The 27,282-nt window shown below is 46.2% G+C and overlaps 2 protein-coding genes and 1 pseudogene across 4 annotated transcripts in view; 1 reads left to right on the top strand and 2 right to left on the bottom strand.

Moving 5' to 3' along the window:
• MOV10L1 (Mov10 like RNA helicase 1) overlaps positions 1 to 27,282 on the bottom strand; it is a 63,917-nt gene that overhangs the window by 9,638 nt on the left and 26,997 nt on the right. For all 3 annotated transcript variants that reach the window (XM_061418923.1, XM_061418921.1, XM_061418924.1), the window contains exons 10-15: positions 26,741 to 26,855; positions 23,133 to 23,310; positions 22,794 to 22,864; positions 21,087 to 21,178; positions 7,280 to 7,338; positions 6,751 to 6,848 (exon numbers count right to left, since the gene is read on the bottom strand). In XM_061418923.1, the coding sequence (XP_061274907.1) occupies positions 6,751 to 6,848; positions 7,280 to 7,338; positions 21,087 to 21,178; positions 22,794 to 22,864; positions 23,133 to 23,310; positions 26,741 to 26,855 (613 nt within the window). The remainder of the gene's footprint in view (positions 1 to 6,750; positions 6,849 to 7,279; positions 7,339 to 21,086; positions 21,179 to 22,793; positions 22,865 to 23,132; positions 23,311 to 26,740; positions 26,856 to 27,282) is intronic.
• LOC133248634 (kanadaptin-like) lies at positions 13,477 to 16,534 on the bottom strand. The gene is given in 4 exon segments (XM_061419017.1): positions 13,477 to 15,203; positions 15,206 to 15,418; positions 15,421 to 15,845; positions 16,515 to 16,534. Coding segments are annotated over 4 exon segments (2,073 nt in total). The 3' UTR covers positions 13,477 to 13,788.
• Positions 16,539 to 17,431, top strand: LOC133248579 (S-phase kinase-associated protein 1-like; annotated as a pseudogene).

The raw sequence follows: 27,282 nt of genomic DNA, 5'->3' as shown, positions 1-27,282 counted from the left end.
GAGCTGAATGAGTGTACCACTAATGGCAAAAAGGGGGTATTTTCACAGAAGCAGTATCTTTCCCAATCCCATCTCCATTTGAAGTCGATCAAAACACACCACTGGCCATTTAGTGAAAACGCTGCCTCCTCCACGAGGCAGACACATGGGCTCTGGCTCTGGGCTCCCTGGCCTGGGGCTCTGAAGGCCAGTGGTAGGAGCTGGGGTGACCACAGTGGCCGCTTCTCGTTTCTTCTCTCAGGAATCACTGCTCAAGGTCTGAACCTGCTGCTTCACGTATTCTGTCTGATTTTTAATCATTTAGGTGGGAAGGTAAATCCACTCCCTGCAATTCCACCTTGGCTGGGTGCTTTGTCTGCAACCTGGCTAATCTGTAACAGGACAATGCTCTGTATTTAAAGTGCTAAGATTCAGCTCATCAGGACTGTGATCCACTACAACAGCAATACTTCCTGAGAATCAGGCAGTGGGATGTGCCAGGAAATGAGGTGAAAACAGTTTTGCAGATGACATTGCATCTTTGTTCAATGAAGACCTCTTTCTATTTTTCAGAGCAAAACTGAGTTCAACTACCAGTTACAGAGCAGATGATTTTAATGGAAACCTTCAGAGAATTTTTGTGGTTGTGTAGGCGTTCTAAAGCTATCATTTCTCCATTTTTGGAGAGGGGCTACAAAGTAGTAAAAAGGTTTATACATATCAGATATAATTTAAAAATCTGTATTTACTATAAAGTCAAAGCATGCTCAAAAAAGCAAATTGCAACAGCACAGAATTATAAGTTACAAGCTGTAACCTGTGGCATGAAGGGTTTTTCTTATTAATGGAAATACAATGATAAATTGTATTCTTCTTCTATTTTACTCCTGAAAATAAAATGTAGAGCCTAGAACAATACCGGGCACATAATGCGTGTCTCTGGATACTGACTGCACATTGAAAGTGCCCTTGTAACCCGCACAGAGGTCACAAAAGATGGCGCTCTTGGCGCAGCGCTCGGGGCCTTCTATGCGTGTGTGATGTAAGACGTGCCCCACTGCGCACAAAGCCACGTAACTTAAAGATAAAACTACGGAGCAAAGGTTAATAAAACTAAAAACTGGTTCTTTGAGAAGATTAACAAAATTGACAAACCACTAGCCAGACTCATCAAGAAAAAAAGGGAGAAAAATGAAATCAACAAAATTAGAAGTGAAAAAGGAGAGGTTATAACAGACAACAGAAATACAAAGGATCATAAGAGAGTATCATGAGCAACTATATGATAGTAAAATGGACAACCTAGAGGAAACGGACAGGTATGTAGAGAAGGTCGACCTCCCAAGACTGAACCAGAGAGAAACAGAAATTATGAACAACCCAATTACAAACACTGAAATCGAAACAGTGATCAAAAAGCTCTCCAAAAACAAAAGCCCAGGGCCAATGGCTTCACAGGGCAATTCTATCAAACATTTAGAGAAGAGCTAATGCCTATTTTTCTGAAACTCTTCCAAAAAATTGCAGAGGAAGGAACACTTCCAAACTCATTCTATGAGGCCACAATCACCCTGATACTAAAACCAGGTAAAGACAAGACAAAAAAAGAAAATTACAGGCCAGTATCATTGATGAACATAGATGCAAAAATTCTCAACAAATTCTAGCAAACAGAATTTTTAAACATAAACATTAAAAAGCTCACATACCATGATCAAGTTGGGTTTATTCCAGGGATGCAAGGATTCTTCAATATATGTACATCAATCAGCGTGATATACCATATCAACAAATTGAAAGATAAAAACCATATGATCATCTCAAAAGATGCAGAAAAAGCCTTTGACAAAATTCAGCATCCATTTATGGTAAAAATGCTCCAAAAAATGGGCATAGAAGGAACCTACCTCAACATGGTAAAGGCTATATATGAAAAGCCCACAGCAAACATTATTCTCAATGGTGAAAAACTAAAAGCACTCCCTCTAAGATCAGGAACGAGACAAGGGTGTCCACTCTTACCACAATTATTCAAAATAGTCCTACATATGACAATTAGAGAAGAAAAACAAATAAAAGGAATCCAGATAGGAGAAGAAGTAAAATTTTTGTGCTTTTCTGTCATACATGAACAAGAATCAGCCATAGGCACACCCATGTCCCCTGCCTCCCATCTCCCTCCCCACCCCACCCTCCGCCTGTCACAGGGCCCGTTTGAGTTCCCTGAGTCACACAGCGAATTCCCGTTGCCCGTCTGTCTCACATGTGGCATTGGGAATTGCCATGTTGGTCTCTCCGTACATCTCCCCTTCCCCCTCCTCCCCTCCCACCGTGTCCACAGGGCTGTTCTGTATGTCTGTTTCTCCACTGCTGCCCTGAAAGTAAATTCATCGGTGTCATCTCCTCAGATTCCATGTGTGTGTCAGTATTCGACATTTCTCTTTCTCTTTCTGACTTCACTCTGTATAGTAGGCTCTAGGTTCATCCACCTCATTAGAGCAGATTCAGATGCATTCCCTTCTGTGGCCTAGTAGTACTCCATTGTGTATATGTACCACAGCTTCTTTATCCATTCATCCCTCGACAGACATCTAGGTCGCTTCCATGTTGTTGCTATTGTAGACAGTGCTGGAATGAACACTGGGATTCATGTGTCTTTTCAGTTTTGAGTTCCTCGGGATATATGCCTAGGAGTGGGATTGCTGGGTCATATGGTGGTTTTATTCCTAGTTTTTTAAGGAGTCTCCATACCATCTTCCATCATTTTACATTCCCACCAGCAATCCAAGAGTGTTCTCTTTTCTCCACACCCTCTCCAGCATTAACTGTTTGTAGACTTTTTTTTAAAATTTTATTTTTAAACCTTACAATATGGTATTAGTTTTGCCAAATATCGAAATGAATCTGCCACAGGTATACCTGTGTTCCCCATCCTGAACCCTCCTCCCTCCTCCCTCCCCATACCCCACTCTGGGTCGTCCCAGTGCACCAGCCCCCAGCATCCAGTATTGTGCATCGAACCTGGACTGGCGACTCGTTTCATACATGATATTATACATGTTTCAATGCCATTCTCCCAGATCTCCCCACCCTCTCCCTCTCCCACAGAGTCTGTAAGACTGATCTATACATCAGTGACTCTTTTGCTGTCTCGTACACAGGGTTCTTGTTACCATCTTTCTAAATTCCATATATATGCGTTAGTATACTGTATTGGTGTTTTACTTTCTGGCTTACTTCACTCTGTATAATAGGCTCCAGTTTCATCCACCTCATTAGAACTGATTCAAATGTATTCTTTTTAATGGCTGAGTAGTACTCCATTGTGTATATGTACCACAGCTTTCTTATTCATTCATCTGCTGATGGGCATCTAGGTTGCTTGTAGACTTTTTGCTGATGCCCATTCTGACTGGTGTGAGGTGTATCTCATTGTGGTCTTGATTTGCATTTCTCTAATAATGACTGATGTTAAGCATCTTTTCACGTGCTTGTTAGCCATCTGTATGTCTTCTTTGGAGAAATGTCTCTTCGGGTCCCTTTCCCACCTTTTGATCCGCTTGTTTGCTTTTCTGGTCTTGAGTTGTATGAGCTGCTTGTGTAGTTTTGAAATTAATTATTTAACACTTGTTTCCATTGCTATTATTTTCTCTGATTCTGAGGGTTGTCTTTTCACCTTGTTTGTGGTTTCCTTTGCTGTGCAAAAGCTTTCAAGTTTAATTAGGTCCCACTTGTTTATTTTTGTTTATATTTCCATTACTCTAAGAGATGGGTCATAGAAGATCTTGCTTCAATTTATGTCATCAAGTGTTCTGCCTATGTTCTCCACAAAGAGTTTAATACTTTCTGGTCTTATGTTTAGGTCTTTAATCCATTTTGAGTTTATCTTTACGTATGGTGTCAGGTTATAGCTCTACACAGTCAGCATAAATAAGACCGGGAGTTGACTGTGGCTCAGATCACAAACTCCTTATTGCCAAATTCACACTCAAATTGAAGAAAGTAAGGAAAACCACTAGGACATTCAGGTATGACCTAAATCAAATCCCTTACAATTATACACTGGAAGTGACAAGTAGATTCAAGGGATTAGATCTGACACACAGAGTGCCTGAAGAACTGTAGACGGAGGTTCAAGACATTGTACAGGAGGCAGGGAGCAAGACCATCACCAACAAAAAGAAATGCAGAAAGGCAAAGTGGTTGTCTGAGGAGGCCTTACAAATAGCTGTGAAAAGAAGAGAAGCTAAAGGCAAAAGAGAAAAGGAAAGACATACCCATCTGAATGCAGAGTTCCAAAGAATAGCAAGTAGAAATAAGAAAGCCTTCCTAAGTGATCAATGCACAGAAATACAGGAAAACAACAGAATGGGAAAGACTAGAGATCTCTTCAAGAAAATGAGAGATACCAAGGGAACATGTCATGCAAAGATGGGAACAATAAAGGACAGAAATGGTATGGACCTAATAGAAGCAGAAGATACTAAGAAGAGATGGCAAGAATAGACAGAAGAACTGTACAAAAAAACATCTTCACGACCCAGATAATCACGATGGTGTGATCACTCACCTAGAGCCAGACATCCTGGAATGTGATGTCAATGGGCCTTAGGAAGCATCACTATGAACAAAGCTAGTGGAGGTGATGGAATTCCAGTTGAGCTATTTCAAATCCTAAAAGATGATGCTGTGAAAGGGCTGCACTCAATATGCAAGCAAATTTGGGAAACTCAGCAGTGGCCACAGGACTGGAAAAGGTCAGTTTTCATTACAATCCCAAAGAAAGGCAATGCCAAAGAATGCTCAAACTACCGCACAATTGCACTCATCTCACACGCTAGCAAAGTAATGCTCAAAATTCTCCAATCTTGGCTTCAACAGTACGTGAACTGTGAACTTCCTCATGTTTAAGCTGGTTTTAGAAAAGGCAGAGGAATCAGAGATCAAATTGCCTACAACTGCTGGATCATTGAAAAAGCAAGAGAGTTTCAGAAAAACATCTATTTCTGCTTTATTGACTATGCCAAAGCCTTTGACTGTTCAGATCACAACAAACTGTGGAAAATTCTTAAAGAGGTGGGAATACCAGACCACTTGACCTGCCTCCTGAGAAATCTGTATGCAGGTCAGGAAGCAACAGTTAGAACTGGACATGGAACCACAGACTGGTTCCAAATAGGAAAAGGAGTACGCCAAGGCGTTATATTGTTACCCTGCTTAACTTACCTGCAGAGTACATCATGAGAAACGCTGGGCTGAAGGAAGCACAAGCTGGAATCAAGATTGCCGGGAGAAATATCAATAACCTCAGATGTACAGATGACACCACCCTTATGGCGGAAAGTGAAGAAGAACTAAAGAGCCTCTTGATGAAAGAGAAAGAGGAGAGTGGAAAAAGTTGGCTTAAAGCTCAACATTCAGAAAACTAAGATCATGGCATCATCCAGTCCCATCACTTCATGGCAAATAGATAGGGAAACGGTGGAAACAGTGACAGACTTTATTTTTCTGGGCTCCAAAATCACTGCAGATGGTGACTGCAGCCATGAAATTAAAAGACACTTATTCCTTGGAAGGAAAGTTATGACCAACCTAGACAGCATATTCAAAAGCAGAGACATTACTTTGCCAACAAAGGTCCGTCTAGTGAAAGTTACGGTTTTCCCAGTGGTCATGTATGGATGTGAGAGTTGGACTGTAAATAAAGCTGAGTGCTGAAGAATTTATGCTTTTGAACTGTGGTGTTGGAGAAGACTCTTGAGAGTCCCTTGGACTGCAAGGAGATCCAACCAGTCCATCCTAAAGGAAATCAGTCCTGAATATTCATTGGAAGGACTGATGCTGAAGCTGAAACTCCAATCGTTTGGCCACCTGATGCGAAGAACTGACTCATCTGAAAAGACCCTGATGCTGGGAAAGATTGAGAGCAGGAGAAGAAGGGGACGACAGAGGATGAGATGGTTGGATGGCATCACTGACTCGATGGACATGGGTTTGAGTGAAGTCGGGGAGTTGGTGACAGACAGGAGGCCTGGTGTGCTGCGGTTCATGGGGTCGCAAAGAGTCAGACACGACTGAGCAACTGGACTGAACTGATTTCCTTCATCAGTGTCTTATAGTTTTCTGTATACAGGTCTCTTTTCACCTTAGGTAAGTTTATTCCTAGATGTTAATTCTTTTTGTTGCAATGGTGAATGGGATTGATTCCTTAATTTCTCTTTCAGAGAAAGAGCTATGAACCTATGGACACAGTGGGAAGAGTTGAGGGAGAAGGGGAGATGTACGGAGAGAGTAACATGGAAATTCCCAATACCATATGTAAGACAGACAGGCAACGGGAATTCGCTGTGTGACTCAGGGAACTCAAACAGGGCCCCTGCAACAGGCGGGAGGGTGGGGTGGGGAGGGAGATGGGAGGCAGGGGACATGGGTGTGCCTATGGCTGATTCTTGTTTATAAACGATAGAAAACCACAAAATTCTGTAAAGCAATTAGCTTTCAATTAAAAAATTAAAAGGTAAATAAAAACAAACGAACAAACAAAAAATTAAAACTACGTGCTCACACGATACATCCTCACCTCCCTTTTCCCTGCTTACTCTGTTGCAGCTGTCATTAGCCCACACGTAATGGTACACAGACTTCACACAGTGACTAGTTTTACTTTCACTGCGACGTGGGGTTATTTGTGAACTGCGCTCACTATACTCCTCTGATGCGCCAGTAAACTGAGAGGAAACTATCATCTATTTACAAATATCAAAGCAGTACCTTGGAGGTAGACTGTCCGTCCCTCTTGGTGTCTTGCGCATGGGTCCAATTCCATGTCACCTGGGGAGGCTGTAAAATGATTTCTTCTGGAAACAACACTTTTAAAACAAGACAGCACGAGAAGGCAGATATTACTGAGAAGCTTAGAAAGGCGAAGAGAGAAGACATGCATGTCTGTGTACCCCTCTGCTCCCTGCTCCGGGGCCGCTCCTCAGCTGCAGCATAACGCCAGCACCGCATGTTCTGTGCAACCCTGCCATTTTCTTGTTCATTGTGGCACACAAACGAGTGATATTGAGATGGGGAGGCAGAGTACGATCATTTTATTGTTAATAATTTAAGCGTGCTATTTCTACATACTTGAAATTGTCAGAAAACACTGAACCTCCCCAATAGAAAAAACACTGGCTATCAGAATTTCCATTCACTTCTAATGTACGGCTGAAGAAACTGATTTACACAAAATTCTACAGGAAGCTTCTAAAACACTCCAGGAAGATATAAAACCATCATCCCCCCAAAGTAGTACCTTTTGCCCCCAAGTGGATGACCTGTTCAAGTGCAAAGTGGCAGCGTCTGCTGGTGGTCCTGCGGAGGAGAAAGCAACACGGGTCAGCGCCGGGCGCCTCAGCAGACGGGCACCCAGAGCCCCGGCTGGGAGCACAGCAGCCCGCCAGCCGTGAGGCCGCCACCAGCATGCCCAGAGTTCACCAGGAAAACCTCAAATGCGTCAGGGTCGCAGGGATGCCTTCCCTTCTGGGACTATCTCTGTTTTAACGTATAAAGTGAACAGGGAGAAAAAAAAGAAAATAGAGCCTGTGAAGTGTCAGAAAGGTAGCAACAATGCTGCATCAGTAGTAAAGTATTAGGTTGGTGAAAAAGTAATTTTGGTTTTGCACTGTTGAACTTTGCCATTTGATACTGGAACACATTCTCAAATAAATGCAGTTACGTTATACATCATTTTAATGAACATTTCTCGCTTTATGTCTTTTTTGTTACCGACTTACTACTTATATTTATTTTAGATTAAGGAAATAATGTTTGACAAAAAGCACATTTGAGCAACTTTCTTATTCAAGTTAAGAATGGGTCATAAAGCAGCAGAGACTACTCACAACATCAACAGCTCACTTGGTCTAGGAATGTTAACGAATGTACAGAGCAGTCGTGGTTCAATAAGTTTTACAAAGGAGATGAGAGCCTTGAAAATGGGAGCACAGTGGCTGGCCATCAAAGTTGACAACGACCAACTGAGAACAATCATCGAAGCTGATCCTCTTACAACTACACGAGAAGCTGCCAAAGATCTCAATGCCGACCACTCTATTGTTGTTCGGCACTCGAAGCAAATTGGAAAGGTGAAAGAACCTGGTAAGTGGGTGCCTTATGAGCTGACTGAAAATCAAAATCATTGTTCTGAAGTGTCGTTTTCTTACTCTACACAGCAACAACAAACCATTTCCCGGTCAGATTGTGATATGTGACAAAAGGTAGATTTTATATGACAACCGGCAATGACCAGCTCAGTGGCTGGACCAAGAAGCTCCAAAGCAATTCCCAAAGCCAAACTTGCACCAAAAAAGGTCATGGTCACTATTTTGTCATCTGCTGCCCATCTGATCCAAATCCTGGCTAAACCATTACAGCTGAGAAGTATGCTCAGCAAATGCATGAGATGCACTAAAAACTGTAATGCCTGCAGCTGCTACCGGTCAACAGAAAGGGCCCAATTCTCCACGACAACGCCCTCACATGTCATACAACCAGTGCTTCAAAAGTTGAATGAATTGGGCTGCGAAGTTTTGTGTCATCTGCCATTCTCACCAGACCTCTTGCCAACCAACTATGTCTTCTTCAAGCATCTTGCTAACTTTTTGCAGGGAAAACACTTCCACAACCAAGAGGAAGCAGAAAATGCTTTTCAAGAGTTCAAGATCCCGAAGAATGGATTTTTGCACTACAGGAATAAACAAACTTATTTCTCGCTGGCAAACATGTATTGATTGTAAGGGTTCCTATTTCGACTAATAAAGATGTGTTTGAGTCTAGTTATAATGATTTAAAATTTACAGTCTGAAACTGCAATCATGTTTGCACCAATCTAGTAACTTTCAGCTTCCCGAGTGGAACAGTGGTTAAGAGTCTGCCTTGCAATGCAGGGGACACTGGTTGGATTCCTGGCCCAGGAAGACCCCACGTGCCGCGGGGCAACTAAGTCCATGCACCACAACTACTGAGCCCTTGAGCCTAAAACCTGTGCTCTACAGAGAAGCCGCTGCACTGAGAAGCCTGCAGCACCACAGCGAGAGTGGCCCCCGCTCACCCCAACTAGAGAAAGCCTGAGCTCAGCAGCAAAGCCCAGCACAGCCAAAAATAAATAAAAAAAAATTTTAAAGGGAAGTAACCAATGGTGAAGACTCACTCCTATGAAATTTATTCAAAACAGTTAAAAGATAAACTGAGGCATGTTAAAAATTTTAAGTTTATTAGAGCAAAAAGTGATTACAATCAGGCAGTCAGGCAGCCCAAACCGCAGACACAAAGGAGCATGAGGAGCTGCTCAAAACACAAGGCTTTAATAGGCAGGAAGGAGCGGGCATGAGCAAGGGATTGAGGCCGAAAGGGTACTGCGATAACCTAGAATGGGAACGGAATCTGAAAGAAATACGTGACTTCATCACTTTGCTGTGCAGTGGAGACTAACATAGTCCTGTAAATCAACTCTGCTCCATGTAAAACAAGATGCCTACTGTCCCTGAAGTGGACCTAAAGGGTCCATCATGCCATCCTGACCAAAATCTCAACAGGCTCTCTGTAGAAACTGACAGGCTGAATCTAAAATCCCCAAGGAATGCCAACATGTAGGACAGTGCCATTCTGCAGAAGAGGGACTCACTGGAGGCTGTCCCCTCGACTCTATGACCTACCACGAGGGCACCAGGAAGAGACTCTGTGGTGTGGCTGCGAACACACTCTGTTCTGTGGAGCAGAACAGAGAGCTTAGGAGCAGATCCACAGGCACAGGCCAACTGGCTTTCCAAAAGGTGACAAGGTCACTCATTGGACAAAGGACAGTCTGTCTTTTCAACAAACGGTGCTGGGACAGGTGGACACCCTCTGCCCCTGGTCAACCCATACCTTGCATCATCTGTAAAAACGAAATAGGTCATAGCCGTAAATACAAAGCTTCAAGCTGTAAAATTTCTATTATAGAAAAAAACAGCAGAAAACCCTTATGACCTTGACTTTGGCAGACTTATTAAACATGTCACGAAACCACTGTCCATCAAAGAAAAACTGGTACACTGAACGTCATCAAAATTAAGAATTTCTGCTCTTCAAAAGGCACTGCTAAAAACAATGAGAACACAAGCCACAGTCTGAGAAAACACTTGCAAAAAACACACCTCATAAAGGACTTGCACTGAGAATATGTGAACAATTCTCCAGATGAACAAAAATAAAGCACATGATGGATGCTGTGACCCACAGACCAGAGCAGGCGCTCTCACCAAGGCCACGTGATGCCAGCAAGTGTTGGTCATCACAGCGAGGACCGCTGAGCCCACAGGAGCCCCGCAGCACAGCGCATACCGCCACAGGCAGCAAGACCGACGGCCCAGGGGCTGCGAGCTAGTGGGGCAAGTGCAGCCTCACACACGCTGGGGGGCACACAGGCAGTGCAGCCACTGGAGGAGGGCCTGGCAGTGTCTCTGGATGCCCAGTGTACACCAGCCGCTGTACACAGCTGTGGCACTGCCAGGCGCTTACCCAAGAGAAGGGAAAACACCTGTCCATACGGACCCTCAGGCATGATGCTCACAGCAGCTTCATCTGTGACGGCCACGATCAGCAAACAAGCTAGCGTCCAACCACAGGTGCCTGAATTAGTGAGCTAGGGTATGATCTTATAAGGCAATATTACTCATAAAAAGGAAGGAATTCATGCAAAAGTAAGGCTGAATCTCAAGATAATTAGCTGAGAGAAAGACGCCAGGCAAAAAAGAGTAGGTCCTATATGTTTGCAATTAACGTAAATTCTATGAAATGAAAACGAGCCTCTGGAGACTGGGCACTGGTGCACAGACAAGTCACGACGGGGCACCAGAAAACGCCTGCGGAGCCAGACCCAGCGCGGTCTTCACTGTGAGGACGGATCCAATGGGCATCCAAACATCAACATCATGAAACTGTACACTTTAAACTGGCATAACATTTTATGACCATTGTATCTCAGTAAACCTACTTTTTTAAGGAGGAAAAATACTTGCAAAGGAGCATAAGGAGGGACCATCTGCGCATTGAGAGGCCTGGCCTCCTGGTTCTATCTCACCTGCTTCACTGCCGTGTCGTCCATCCTCTCATTTTTCAAACAAGTAGGAAATACAGATTTTCTGAAGTGTGAAGTGATCTAATTTTGAGTAACTTAATTTGTTGCTGTTGTTCAGTCGCTAAGTTATGTCCAACTCCTTGCAAACCCATGGACTGCAGCATACCAGGCTTCCCTGCCCTAAAATCTGACACTGTTTCCCCATCTATTTGCCATGAAGTGATGGGACCGGATGCCATGATCATCGTTTTCTCAATGTTGAGATTTAAGCCAACTTTTTCTCTCTCCTCTTTCACTTTCATCAAGAGGCTCTTCAGTTCCTCTTTGCTCTCTGCCATAAGGGTAGTATGATCTGTGTATCTGAGATTATTGATATTTCTCCTGGCAATCTTGATTCCAGATTGTGTTTCATCCAGCGTTTCTCATGATGTACTCTGCATATAAGTTAAATAAGCAGGGTGACAATATACAGCTTTGACGTACTCCTTTTCCTATTTGGAACCAGTTTGTGGTTCCATGTCCAGTTCTAACTGTTGCTTCCTGACCTGCATACAGATTTCTCAGGAGACAGGAAAGGTGGTCTGGTATTCCCACCTCTTTAAGAATTTTCCACAGTTTGTTGTGATCCACGCAGTCAAAGGCTTTGGCGTAGTAAATAAAGCAGAAGTAGATGCTTTTCTGGAACTCTCTTGCTTTTTCCATGATCCAACAGATGTCGGCAAGTTGATCTCTGGTTTCTCTGCCTTTTCTAAATCCAGCTTGAACATATGGAAGTTCTCAGTTCATGTACTGTTGAAACCTCACTTGGAGAATACTGAGCATTACTTTGCTAGCACGTGAGATGAGTGCAATTGTGCGGTAGTTTGAGCATTCTTTGCCATTGCCTTTCTTTGGGATTGGAATGAAAACTGACTTTTTCCAGTCCTGTGGCCACTGCTGAGTTTCCCAAATTTGCTTGCATACTGAGTGCAGCACTTTCACAGCATCATCTTTTAGGATTTGAAATAGCTCAACTGGAATTCCATCACCTCCACTAGCTTTGTTCGTAGTGATGCTTCCGAAGGCCCGCTGACATCACATTCCAGGATGTCTGGCTCTAGGTGAGTGATCACGCCATCGTAGTTACCTGGGTCATGAAGACCTTTTTTGTATAGTTCTTGGGTGTATTCTTGCTACCTCTTCTTAATATCTTCTGCTTCTATTAGGTCCATACCATTTCTGTCCTTTATTGTTCCCATCTTTGCATGAAATGTTCCCTTGGTAGCTCTAATTTTCTTGAAGGGATCTCTAGTCTTTCCCATTCTATTGTTTTCCTGTATTTCTGTGCAGTGATCACTTGAGGAAGGCTGTCTTATCTCTCCTTGCTATTCTTTGGAACTCTGCATTCAGATGGGTATATCTTTCCTTTTCTCTTTTGCCTTTAGCTTATCTTCTTTTCACAGCTATTTGTAATGCCTCCTTAGACATCCACTTTGCCTTTCTGCATTTCTTTTTCTTGGGGATGGTCTTGATCCCTGCCTCCTGTACAACGTCACGAACCTCCGTCCCTAGTTCTTCAGGCACTGTATCAGATCTAATCCACTGAATTTATTTCTCACCTCCAGTGTATAATTGTAAGGGATTTGATTTAGGTCATACCTGAATGGCCTAGTGGTTTTCCCTACTTTCTTCAATTTCAGTCTGAAGTTGGCAATAAGGAGTTCATGATCTGAGCCACAGTCAGCTCCTGATCTTGTTTTTGCTGACTATACAGTTTCTCCATCTTTGGCTGCAAAGAATATAATCAATCTAATTTCGGTATTGATCATCTGGTGATGTCCATGTGTAGAGTCTTCTCTATTGTTACTGGAAAAGGGTGTTTGCTACGACCAGGTCATTGTCTTGGCAAAACTCTGTTAGCCTTCGCCCTGCTTCATTTTGTACTCCGAGGCCAAACTTGCCTGTTACTCCAAGTATCTCTTGACTTCCTACTTCTGCATTCCAGTCCGCTATGATGAAAAGCACATTTTTGGGGGGGTGTTAGTCCTAGAAAGTCTTGTAGATCTTCATAGAACTGTTCAACTTCAGCTTCAGCATTAGTGGTTGGGGCACAGACTTGGATTACTGTGATAATGAATGATTTGCCTTGGAAATGAACACAGATCCTTCTGTTGTTTTTGAGACTGCACCTAAGTACTGCATTTCGGACTCTTCTGTTGTCTATGATGGCTACTCCATTTCTTCTAAGGGATTCCTGCCCACAGTAGTATATATAATGATCATCTGTGTTAAATTAGCCCATTCCAATTCTTTTTAGTTCACTGATTCCTAAAATGTCAATGTTCACTCTTGCCATCTCCTGTTTGACCACTTCCAATTTACCTTGATTCATGGATCTAACATTCGAGGTTCCTATGCAATACTGTTCTTTTTTTTTTTTTTCAGCTTCTTACTTTAATAGACTCATGTCTCTCACTTTACTAATTCTCAAAATATATGGCTCCTTTTTACATACATACACAAACACTTTTAAACATAAATATCAAATTCAAGAGAATCAAATAGGTAGGTAAATTTAGGAAGCTAGGAGTACAGAAGAAAATGCCAGTCACCAGATTTTACAAATGAGCATCTGAATTCCTTCTCTGGACATTCAACTTGATATATTATCCTAAATATCCCATGTCACATGGTCCACAAGGTCTTCCTTTAAGATTCAGAAGCAATCAATACCCATACTTGTCATTAAGATGGGTCCTGCCATCTCCACTTTGGCCTTCAGGTGGGACCCACACACAGTAATCTGGGTCATCTTCTGGATATTTGGAGGAAAGTATCAGTGGAACTTTGCCTGGACCAAGAGCTTTCTTTTTCTTGAATTCATCTCTGCTTTTCTCATTCTCATTCTTCGATGCTGAGGGCTCCTCACACGATGCAGCTGCTTCACTCATCTCTTGGCGATCTTTATTCTGCTCCACTTGGCCGAGTTGAGACATGTTTTCATGGTTTGTTTCTTTAGAACATGTGAAGTCTGCGGGAGGACTCGTCTCCTGCGCTGCTTCTTCCGGTTCTGTCTCCTGCTGCAGCCTACTGCTTCCAGCCTCCATTTTCTTCTTTTCATGCTCCTCCTTTTCTTTCTCCTCTTCCTCTTCCTTCTCCTCTTCCTCCTCCTCTACTTCACGCTCATCCTTCATTCTCATTAGAGTTGGAGGGAGTTCTGGACGCTTGGGGGGTATCTTCCCTACTGTTCCCATTTTTAATTTGAATTTGCTTCCTCCTTTCATGGCACCAAAGAGAGGCAATGTGAGCTTTTTAGCTTTGTTTTCTCCATCTGTAGCCTGACTTTCAATTTTTTTTAGTTCTGGAATCTCTGCTGGCTTTACAATCTTTATCAACCCTTTAAGTCTCTGCTGTTCTTTTCTCAGTTCAAAAGTTCTCAAGTGAAGTTTCTTCCGGGACACACCATCTAATGCACTCCCTGACTTCATTTCTGACATGAACGCATCTAAAGAGTCCTGAGACAGAGACTCTGACAGAGCTTTGCTGGAGGCTTTCAGTCTCTCAGAAATTTCAGAGAGTTCCTTTTCAGTATCATTTAACTTTGCAACCAGTGATTCGAAGGTCTCTGGCTTCTCGTCAACCTTCCCAGCCTTCTTCATTCGATTCAGATGCTTCTTTTCAACCAGGCCAGTCCGATCAAGAAATGTGTCATCATCACTGTCATAAAAGTCTTCATCTTCCCAGTTCTTGGCTTTCCTTTTCCGAGATACCGCCTCCTGCCGCAGCAATCCCAAAGTATCGAGGATTCGACAAGCTTCCAGTGAACACTGAATCACTGCTTCTTTTTTCTTTCCTGAGTGAATGGCCTCTGCCACTAGCTGTTTTCCAGTTGAATCATCCACAGGTAATCTCACCCTGCAGAGCCAAGTGCTATGACCCTGTTCATCAAATTCATATTCTAATTCTTCTCCTTCTCGGTCAAAAAAACCTTGGAGAGCCTTTTTTGGATCCTTTATATAAAAAGCCTCCCTTTCTTGTTGAAACTCTAAGACAATGGGGTTCTCTTCAGCCTCATCCTCTACAGCATCTTCTCCCATTCCCCAGGTGCAGCCCATTTCATCGTCCTGACTACTAGTATTTCTCTTTCAGCGGTATCCATTTCCTCTTCTTCATCTGAGTCTTCTCCCAGCATCTTCTTTTCCAACATCATTTGTTGCTGCTTGCGCAGTTCCTTCAGCTGCGTTACTGTCAACTCGGATTCTGCCTCTCGATCCTCCTCTGGTCCCTGAAGAAGAAAGAGCCAGGTGCTGCCTCCAAAGCGAAGAACATGTCCGACGTGGACCCGACAATAGGTGCGGGTGGGATGCGGGTTTTGTTAAGAAAAGTGCCGTGGGTGCTTCCCAAATCGTAGAGATAGAAGCCAGGCCCGTGGCCGTCGCCTTCTGCATCGAGGCCGGACACCCTGTGCTGCAGCACGGTGTGGTAGCGAGACACCAAAGGATGCTCCAGGCACACGTCGCAGCTAGGGAGCCTCCCGAAAAGGCAGCAACTCAGTCCTTTCAAGTTCCGGGTGCCCAGGATGGTGCTGCCTTTTAGTGTCTCGAGGCTGTAGGGGGCCGTGGTGGGGCCGCCCCATGGTGGCTCTCGGTATGGGGGAGCCCGGGCCGGGCAGCCAGGGGAAGGAGCCGCCGTGTGGGGTCGCGGCTGCTCCTCCGCTGGAGCCCTAGTCTCCCCGCTGTCCGGCAGGGCCGGCGGGACATCCGGCTCCCCCTGCAATACTGTTCTTTAGAGCATCAGACTTTACTTCTATCACCAGTCACATCCAAAACTGGGCTTTGTTTTTGCTCTGGCTCCATCTCTTCATTCTTTCTGGGCCTTACCTGCCTCCTGAGAAATCTGTATGCAGGTCAAGAAGCAACAGTTAGAACTGGACATGGAACAAGAGACTGGTTCAAAATTGGGAAAGGAGTACATCAAGGCTGTATATTGTCACTCTGCTTGTTTAACTTACCTGCAGAGTACATCATGACAAATGCTGGGCTGGATGAAACTCAAGCTGGAGCAATCAAGATTGCTGGGAGAAATATCAATAACCTCAGATATACAGATGACACTACCCTTATGGCAGAAAGCAAAGAGGAACTATAAGGCCTCTTGATGAAAGTGAAAGAGAGTGAAAAAGTTGGCTTAAAACTCAACATTCAGAAAACTAAGATCGTGGCATCACTTCATGGCAAATAGATGGTGAAACAATGGAAACAGTGACAGACTATTTTCTTGGGCTCCAAAATCACTGCAGATGGTGACAGTAGCCATGAAATTAAAAGACGCTTGCTCCTTGGAAGGAAAGTTATGACCAGCATAGATAGCATATTAAAGAGCAGAGATGTGGCTGTAGTGGCCTTGTTCTCCGCTTCTCAGTGTTGCTGTTTGACGACATTGCCCTGCTCACTTTAGCCTCCGGCCCGCCATCTCCTTGAGACCTAACATCATGCCTTCAATTAAGTTGCAGAGTTCTGATGGAGAGATATTCAAAGTTGATGCTGAAATTGCAAAACAATCTGTGACCATCAAGACTATATTGGAAGATTTGGGAATGGATGATGAAGGAGATGATGATCCAGTCCCCTTGCCAAATGTTAATGCAGCAATATTGAAAAAGGTCATTCAGTGGTGCACCCACCACAAGGATGATCCTCCTCCTCCTGAGGATGATGAGAACAAAGAAAAACAAACAGATGATATACCTGTTTGGGATCAAGAATTCCTGAAAGTTGACCAAGGGACACTCTTTGAACTTCTATCGGCAGCAAACTACTTAGACATCAAAGGTTTTATTTGATGTTACCCGCAAGACTGTTGCTAATATGATCAAGGGCAAAACTCCTGAGGAGATTAGAAAGACATTCAATATCAAAAATGATTTTACTGAAGAAGAGGAAGCCCAGGTACGCAAAGAGAACCAGTGGTGTGAGGAGAAGTGAAATTTCGTGTCTAACGCTGTAACACTGTAAGGATTATTCCAAATACTAGTTGCACTGCTTTGTTTATAATTGTTAATATTAGAAAAAGAGTCAACAAATGCAGCAGCAAGTGAATTGTATCAGCAGAATGTTGTCCTCATTGCATGTGTAGTTTCAGTACAGTTCCCAAACTTAAGGCCCAGTTTCTTCTAGTGTGATTGAAAGTTTCTTTTCTTTGCTCTGAATAAAATTGAACTGTGGGTTCCCTATAGAAAGTGGCATTTTGGGCTTTCCCTTTTTGTAAAGCAATTTCTGCCTAGTTTATTGTCCAGTTAATTTTAGTTCAGTGACTTTTAAAGTTGGCGTTGTAAATAAAGCAACTTGCAAAAAACCTTCTGAAATAGAATTTAACAACGTATTATCTTTATTCAACTGGAAACTGGATAAAGGCTACTTGAGGTAAATGCTTTGAGTGGGGTTATCAGAGTGTCTTTAATCTTCCTGGAGGAGTAAGTACCCCTGGTATTCATTAGCCTGTATGTAGCAGGGCTTCCTTAATTGGGTCTGAGGGCTTATTTTTGCATTTTTAATTCTCTCAGCTTTGAAGGCTCAGTTACTACTCAGTCAGTGGTTTGGGAGGAGATATAATAATTAGTTTGCTAGCTTTTCAGTTAAAAAAGATAGCCTATATGGTGTGTCATCTTTCTATAATCAGTGATCCCATGTGGGGAAAACTATTCATACTACTTGCATGTAGAAAATAATTTAACCTTGAATGTTAAAATGTGTGGCATAACCCAGAAAGCATCCGTCATGAATGCAAGATACTTTCAATAAAGTTACCTAGTCGGTAGTAAAAAAAAATAAAAAATAAAAAAATAAAGAGCAGAGATGTTAACTCTACTGACAAGTCCGTCTAGTTAAAGCTATGGTTTTTCCAGTGGTCATGTATGGATGTGAGAGCTGGGACTATAAAGAAGGCTGAGCACCGAAGAATTAATGCTTTTGAACTGTGTGTTGGAGAAGATTCTTGAGAGTCCCTTGGACTGCAAGGAGATCAAACCAGTGAATCCCAAAGGAAATCAGTCCTGAATATTCATTGGAAGGACTGATGCTGAGGCTGAAACTCCAATACTTTGGCCACCTGATGTGAAGAACTGGCTCACTGGAAAAGACCCTGATGCTGGGAAAGACTGAAGGCAGGAGGAGAAGGGGTGACAGAGGATGAGATGGTGGGATGGCATCACTGACTTGAAGGACATGAGTTTGAGCAAGATCTGGGAGTTGGTGATGGACAGGGAGGCCTGGTGTGCTGCAGACCATGGAGTCGCAAAGAGTCAGACACGAATGAGGGACTGAACTGAACTGAACTTGCCATGAAGTGATGGGACAGGATGCCACAATCTTAGTTTTTTGAATGTTGAGTTTCAAGCCAGTTTTTTCACTCTCCTCCTTCACACTCATCAAGAGACTCTTTAGTTTCTCTTTATTCTCTGCCATTAGAGAGGTATCATCTGCATATCTAAGGTTGTTGGTATTTCTGCTGGCAATCTTGATTCCAGCTTGTGATTCTTCCAGTCCTGCATTTCGTATGATGTACTCTTCATACAAGTTAAATAAAGCAGGGCGACAATATATAGCCTTGACGTACTCCTTTCCCAATTTTGAACTAGTCTATTGTTCCATGTCTGGTTCTGACTGTTGCTTTTTGACCTGTACAGAGGTTTCTCAGGAGACAGGTAAGGTAGTCTGGTATTCCCATCTCTTTAGGAATATTCCACAGTTTATTATAATCCACAGAGTCAAAGGTTTTAGTGTAGTCAAAGAAACAGATTTTTTCTTCAACTCCCTTGCTTTCTCCAGGATCCAACGAATATCTGCAATTTGATCTCTGTTTCCTTTGCCTCTCTGAAACCCAGCTTGTACATCTTGGAAGTTGTCGGTTCATATACTGCTGAAGCCTAGCTTGAAGGATTTTGCGAAACGAGTGCAACTGTACAGTAGTTTGAACATTCTTTGACATTGCTCTTCTTTGGAGCAGTAACTTAATGTAAATCATCAAAAAATTATCTGGGAGAAAAAAAAGAAGAAATAAACCAAAAGAAAATAGATAAAAGAATAAAAAAGGGGGGAAAAGAACAACAAAAAGAAGGAAACAAAAACTTATCTGGGGCGAGCAGAACCTCTCTGCAGAGAAGTGCCCCCGGGCTTTCTCACTCACCTATGGCGGTGCCCGGCCCTCTTCGCACCCCACCCAGACGATGCTGAGTCAAGAAGCCGCCTAGGGTTCTGAGCAGCTTCCTGCTCCTTCTCTCTCCTGGGCTCAGATCCGACAGCGCCCCCACCCACCCTCCCGTCTGTGTCCCTCAGTCGGCTTCCTCTTACACCAGCTGCAGCTATGTTGCCTCTGCCCCCCAGCCCGCCCCCTCACTCAGATCCACATCCTCTCCTTCCTCTGTGAGCGTCCCGCCTCCTGTTTCAGAGCAACAAGCCCTCAGACGCTGCCACTCACCAGCACCCCGCCTGCGGTGCCAGCTCAGCAGCGAGAAGGAGGTGCCCCTGCCCCAGGGACCATGGCCTCCAGACTGCGTGCAGAGCCGTGTCCCCACCAGTCACTCGTGCTCCTGGTCAGCACACAAACAAGGGAGGGCCCTGGACGCTGGGCGCCTCCTCACTCACTGGCCTCTTTGTCCTGTCTTTTCTGCTTTTACAGGCAAACACCCCTCAAGAGGCCAACTCCACATCTGCACCATCCATTCAGCCTCAAGACGTTTCCATCTGGCTGCATTCCAAACACTGAGCGCTCTTACATCAGATGTGAAAAGCACGCGTGCGTGCTCAGTAGCACCGTCTTGTCTGACTCTGTGACCCCATGGACTGCAGCCTGCCAGGCTTCTCTGCCCATGAAATCTCCCAGGCAACAATACTGGAGTGGGTTGCCATTCTCTCCTCCAGGGGATCTTCCCGACCCAAGGATCAAAACTGCATCTTCTCCATTTGCAGGTAGATTCTTTACAACTGAGCCACCAGGGAAGACCAGACACGAAAAGCACTAATGTACAAAAGCTCAGGTACATTTCACTATAAAAACTACCACCTTTTGTTACTCAAAAGATACTTTAAGAAATGAGAAATCAAGTAACAAACTCACAGAAGTTATCTGTAGTGCATGAATCTAAGAAAGGTCTATATAAAGAATACAGCGAGAACTCTGACAAATAATAAAAATCAAATTACTCAATGAAAGACATGAGCAAGCATTTCACAGATGAAAGAACTTTACGGCCAACAAACAGGGAGATCGCTAACCTCAGACATGATCAGAGAAACACACCTCACGACCATAGAGGAAACAAAAGACACCTGCAAGGCTGGCACCAATTCAGACGTTTCCAGAAACCAGGTTTCGGGAGGGTGACCTTGGGGGTCGCTCCTCGCACCGTGTGCAGCACTGGAGCATGAACAGCCCCAACTGCGACCCCCATCCTAAGTGTGCAGCCAAGGAAACCTGCGGGAGTGTGTGTACATGAGGAGGGAGTGGGCATCCACAGCAGCGCAGCTGGCACACAGATGGGGCAGAACACACGGGGCACAAGCGTGCCGAGGACCCAGCATGTGAACCTCACGTCGGTGCACACACAACTCCAGAGGCCACAGGCTGCGAGTGCAGAGCAGCTACAGCCAACACACACCTTCCTGTGTGCGTGCGTGCGCGTGCGCGTGTGCACAGACATAGACTATTCTTTTAAAAAGCGAAGAGAAACACAAAATCCCGGCTAACGGTGGGGGGCTTGGTGGAGGAAGGGAAGAGGTGGCTGGTGACACGTGACGAGGGGTGAGAGGGAGCAGTGGCGGTGGTGACCGAGCGTGCAGATTCTCCCTTCAGGTCCAAGAAGGAACGGATGTACATATGTTTGCAGCTCGGTCTGTTACAAATGTGCACTGACCACACAGAGGGGCGGGAGCACCAGCTGCAGCACCCGTGCCGCCACTGAGGCGTCAAGGGGCCGAGCGAAGCGGAGAAGCCCCCCTCCCAGCAGGGAGAGTCCCTGAAGCATTACCTGTTGTATGTAAATTCCACATCCATTGGTTCAAAGTTATATGCTTGTTCAAATTCTGGATTAAGTTTAAGAGTTACATCTTCTTCATGAATCTAAAAAGAAAAATATTTTACTTCTCATCTTTATGTTTGCTTTAGACAATCCTCTACCCATAGTCACAACTCGACATCAAAATCCATCCTATAGATCAGAGCTAAAATCTGGTATCTCAAATGTGTGGAAAAATACTGAAAAGACTCCGTCAGCATGCCGCTGCCCCGCCAGCCCCGCGAGCACACCCGCCGACTCCTCCCCCAGTGCACTCTCCTTAGGGCTCAGACAGCGCGTGCTGGAGACAGGCTGCCACCTCCACAGCAGACAAGTGAGTGAGCACTACAGCAGGGCATGCTGACCACAAAGTGCCTCATAGACAACATTCCGAAACTCCCTTCCAGCGGGACAGGGAACAATTTAGGGACCCTCCAGCCAAAGCTAGATCCTACATAACAATCCGAGATGAGCAGGATGGAAAACCCCGAGCTGAGGAGGAGCTGAGAGGACAGAAGCAGCAGGCAGCGGAGTCTCTCCCAAGAGCTGGGGGCTGTGACATGAGGCTAACTGTGCCCCTGCTCTTGACAGAAGCAAATGCAGGCACCAGGTCCCCAGTTTTCCCACAAGTTAAGACAAATGGAAATAAATCTGTAATCAAAGACCATCAAGCAGACAAGGAATCAAACCACAAACAGTGAGGGTTGACCTGCACAGTCGTCAGCAGATCGAGGTCCCCAGGACATCAAGTACTGACACTGTCATTTACAGAAACTTCAAAAGCCATGAAACAAAAAAACCTGGCAAGACCAAGATAAGCAAGCACAGGATAACACAAGGGAACACAATAGGGCGTGCTTAGAGAGCTAGAGTCCGGGAGAAGAGGGAAGTGCTCTGCGTGTTCCCCAGACGGGCAGGCCCTCTGAGGTGGCGGCCGGGGGGGGGGAGGCCAGTGCCAGCGCAGCCCAAGGAGGTTCCCAGAAGCACCGTGCCACCTGCCACACCATCTGGGGGCCCTCGAGGGCCTTGGTGTCTTCAAGGTACCCAGGCCATGGCGCCGGCCAAGGAGTTCCAGAGAACTGAGTGAAGCAATGGATTGAGACCCAAGACAGCCCTAGCTTCGCCTGGAAGCCCAGCACTCAGGAGCGGCGGCTCCATGGACGGTCCTGCAGGAGGATCAGCAGGGGCGCCCTCACACCCTGAGGCCGGCACTTGCAGCTTCAGCTCTGGACTCTCCAGCTTGTGGTGCTGGTCATTCCCCCAACCAGCCTGGGGGTAGGGCCATGGGGGTCTCACCCCTGACAACTCTGGCCCTGCTTCTGCTGAGGATTTAGTCCACAGAGTGGCCCTTAGGGGCATGACCAGTCTACCCTCTGGGACACATTCAGAACACTCAAATCTGAGTAAATGCAAGCCTTCCATGTGATACCTATGTGATACCCTGATATCCACGTGATACCAGGTAAGCACGCTGTTCATGGCTGAAAGTGATAGGATTTCTTCAGTTACAAAATTCTCTTCATGCATCACACTTACTTAAATATTCACTTGATCCCTGATTTTTCTAAAATGCCGTCAACACCCAGGGGCCCCCTCCCCCGCCCCCGAGGCAGGTGGGTCACCTCTGAGAGCGGTCTGCTGGGCCGGCCCCACATGGACTGATTAGCAGCGGCCTCTCACCTCAACCACGTAGCCGATGTACTCAATCACGTGTCCGTTGTACTCTTGGGTTTTTAAAATCAGTTTATCACCTAGTTAAAAAACACATTACCACATGTAAAACTACAAACTCAATAAACTTTGCTGCTATACTGTAAGATAAAACACTCTGAAGAAGTGGAATAAGCGAAAAAACATTATGGGGTCAATGGCTTAAAATCACATCAATGTGCTGAGAGAGCTACCCAAAGCAAAGGCAACTCGTGTGACGACAGCGCTGCCAGTTAAAATGTTCTATTCCGTGACTGTGTCCAACGTCTGCCAGTCCACTGAGGAAAACACGAGACGTAACAAACCCACCTGCATACAGAGAAGGCCTACTTTCAGCCAATCCTGGGACCTCCAGAACTAGCAGATCCCCGTTTCTTTTCAAAGTGACCCCACTCATATTATACTCCTTCAATTCTATTTCTGCATGAATCTCCTCCAGCCAGAGCAAAGTTGAAAACTTCTCCTTGTAGTTTGACATGTTTAATAGCTGGAAAACAAGGCAGCCTGTTAGTGAGAGCAGAGCAACACTCCACTCATATCCACGTCAGGAAGCCAAAGGAATTGACTAACCAGTCTTCAAATGCTGATGACCAGGCAAGGGCAGGGTGGCGGCCTTGAGACAGGGAGCCATCTCAGTGAGCCCCACAACCTCCCAGCTCCTACCCAGACAGAGCTGCCAGGCTCAGCACAGCGTGAGCCCAGGCAGCCTCGAGGTCTCTGTGCTGAGAGGGTGGGGCTGCGGGTCCCAGGAGGCCGAATGCCAGGGAAAAGGTGCAGCCCAGTGGTCTGGAGCTTCCCAGGAGCTGTGAGGACATGAGCGTGAGAACCTATGCCAGGTGGGGCAGACGTGTGGGGCAGGAGCAGGGAGGGGCTCCTCAGCCTCTGCATGGCTGACACCAGGGTGGCTGCCTGTGCGGGAGGGCTGAGCTGTGCAGGGCATGGCAGTGAGTAGCATCTCTGGCCTCCACCCCTTGGAGGCTGCGGGCACGCTCAGTAGTGACAACCAAAAGTGTCTCTTGGGGGAAAGTTCGCTGCTGAGAGCCACTGGGTTGCAAAGAACAATTTCCAGAGCTCACACAGGGCTGAGGTGCTGTGGGCCCCCTAGCCTAAACAGAAAGGCCTGAGACACAGGGGCACTGGGTGCAGGACTCAGAAGGGATCAGCCCTAAGAAAAAACCACTCTGGTCTAACGAGGCTTTAAATGCAGGCTGAAAAATACCCAACCGCTCCCAGCTAACCCAACTGCATCCCAGAACAAAGTTCAAAGCTACTTCCAGGAATAGAAGTACCAACAAAGTAGAATGCAGAATGTTTAGCATCCAAACAAAGATGACCAGGCATGGAAATAAGCACAAGCCACAATCTGTATCAAGGAGAAAAACCTATCCACAGAACAATAAAAATGACCCCTGGGAGTAAGCCAGACAGAGGAGGAGAAATAGCCCTTATATGCAGAATCTAAAAAGAAAGGATATAAATGAACTTATTTACAAATCGGAAAGAGACCCACAGACTTAGAGAAGGAACTTATGGTTACCAGGGGGAAGAATGGGGGGAACGGATAGTTAGGGAGCTTGGGAGGGTCATGTACACACTCCTCTAAGTGGATAACCAACAAGGACCTGGGGTAGAGCGCAGGGACTCTGCTTGATGCCGAGCACGGGAGGGCGTCTGGGAGAGCCCGGATCCATGTATACGCATGGCCGAGTCCCTTCGCTGTTCATCTGGAGCTATCACAGCACCGCTGATCAGCTAAACTCCAATACAAAGTAAAAGGTCCAAAAGGAATCCAACCAACCAACCAACCAACCCTGGGACAGAATCAGTGCACGAAACCTAACACGGTTCTCTTACATATGTACATGCTTTACATATTTAACTCTATACGTTCAAAAAGTGGAGGGAAAAAACGGAAGTGAAAAGAAAGCTGGGGCAAGACGAAGCATATTAAGTAGAGAAGTTAAAGTGAAAATGTTAGTCACTCAGTCATGTCCTACTCTATGCAACCCCATGGACTGTAGCCCACTAGGCATCTCTGCCCATGGGATGCTCCAGGCAAGGATACTGCAGTGGGTTGCCATTCCCTTCTCCAGGGGATCTTCCGCACCCAGGGATCAAACCTGAGTTTCCTGTATTCTCCTCCTGCATTGCAGGTGGATTCTTTACCATCTGAGCCCCAGGGAAGCCCATTAAGTAGAGATACAGAAGATGTAAAAGACCCTCACTGAACTTGTGGAGGCAATGACTGCAGTGTCTGGAGGGGTTACATGCTGCAGAAGAAACATCAGTGAACTTGGAGACACAGCACAGCAACCACTCAGAATGCAGCCCAGAGGGGAGAAGTGAAGGGAGCAGCAGGCAGCCTGGGCTAGCTCATGTGGCCGCACGTGCCCGTCACAGGAGCCTGGAGAGCAGGGCAGAAGGAACACGTGAAGACAGAATGGCCAAGAACCTGGAAATCTGAGAACTGCAGGTTGAGGTCATCCAATAAGCCAAGAACCCAAGCCAAGAAACGTGAAGAACGTACAGCAAGGCACACTGTGAATTAAATGCCTTAAAACTAGTGAAAACCCTAAAAGGAGATAGGGGAAGTACAGACGTCATACAAAAGAATAAAGCTGAGAAGGAAAGCAGCGCCTCCTGGCCCAGAGGGCCCCTCCCAGCCAGGGCGGGGAGGCGCCAGCTGTGGAGGCGCCCCAGGAGGGGCCACGCTGCGGGGGGAGGTTACAGGGTGCAGAAGTGCTGAGTGACAGGTGCGCTATTTTGGTTCTGTTACTACTGCTGAAAGGAGCCACTTTCTCCTGGGAACTGCACTCCCGAGGAGGTCATGTTCTGGCGCCCAGGCCGGGCCACAGGATGCCCACAGGACAGTCCTGGATACTGTACGAGCACCGCCCTGGGATCCGCTTCTCAGCCCCAGGTTTGCTCTGAGTTACTTTAGGGCTAGTTTGCTGCTCTGGCCTCAGCTCAGGCCGACAGGCATCACTGCAGCCACCCAGGCCTCGCCTGTGGGCGCTGTCCCTCGCCTGTGGTCCGCCAGCCTCGGGTGCTGTCTGCTGCTGGTGCCCTTGTGGCGTCCTCACTGCAGGAGGACACAGGGCCCAGCTGACACGCTCCGTCTGTCCGTCAGTCTGCCTCAGTGTCAGGCGTGCTCCTAGCTGCCACATATCCATTGGCTCAAGCTCTCCTTTGACACAGGGCCCGTGCAGCCTCTCCTCCCCTCTTGCCCCGAATCAACACAGGCCAGTCCTCACTCCATTCACCCTCTCCTCAGCCGACAGACCCCCAGGTTCTTGGGAAGACGCCTCCTGGAGACAGGGTCGTGCTCCCCTCCTCCCTGCCAGCGAGGCAGACATCTCAGCTCCCCTTGCACACATGCAGGCTCCAGCCCTGCCGGGGCTCACTCAGCACTGCCCTGCCCTCGGCCTCCCAGCCCTTCTCCACCCGTCACAGCAGACAGGTTGGGAGCAGGCCTCCTCCAGCAGGCATGAGAAAGCCCGAGCACACAGCACTGGGAAGGTGAGGAGGGGCTGTCCTGGCAGGGGACGCCCGAGGGTCGGGGTTGGGGGGCAGTGCCCTCCCCTCCCGGCTGCTCTGCGCAGCTACAGGCCTTCCTAGTGCTCAGAGCTCCGGCAGGAGTGGAGAGCTGCTGAGGCTCAGCCACATAGGAGAAAGGCCAGGTGCGGAGAGGGCATCCCCAGAGCCCTGGTGCACGTAAGTCCATGATACTGTGAGGACGGATGTCTCCAGAGGGACCCAGCGATGGTCTCCACGCTCAATATTCTGACACTCCCAGCTCCCGGGGTGAAAACCAGCCCACATGACCTCTGAACTCGACAAGGGTTCATCCTGAGCTTGTCAGAAAACAGCTTGAGTGTGGAGAAGAATCAGTGCTTCGCATAAGACACGTTCCTTACCTCCGCAAGTAGTGGCTGGAAGGTCAGGATGTCGATTTTCTGTTCCACACACTTTTTAAGCCTGTCTGGTATCGGGTACTGCGGGAGGAAGCTGGGAAGTTGTCGTCGTGAGTTCCTTACGAGAGAGAGTCTCAAGTCAAAAACAAAACATCCTCACAAGGCACTTTCTACCAGATGTCTTCACTTAGACATCCTCACCAAAAACCACTGACACCTGGGCTCTGGCCTCGGTCCTCAGTCGGTAAAGTGTCACTCTGCTTCGGGACCCGCTCTCCGGGCCTGTCCTCCTGTGAGCAGGAGCAGAGTGCTCCACCTGCGACAGGAGAACAGACCTGATGCCCAGGCGCCTCCGGAACCAGGGAATTCAGAGACGTTGTCTCTAAGCTTCTAATGAGCTCAACTGTTCTTTTCCTTCCAGTTTCATGAGGACACTGACAGATTCACTGAAGACATTGAAGGTGTGCAGTATAATGACCTGACTTACATGCATCAAGAAGTAACGACCACTCACTGTCTCATGCAAACACAAACTTGAAGAAGCA

This window comes from Bos javanicus, chromosome 5, assembly GCF_032452875.1.
Source record: "Bos javanicus breed banteng chromosome 5, ARS-OSU_banteng_1.0, whole genome shotgun sequence".
NCBI lineage: Eukaryota > Metazoa > Chordata > Mammalia > Artiodactyla > Bovidae > Bos > Bos javanicus.
This window is presented reverse-complemented; position numbering and strand designations above follow the sequence as displayed.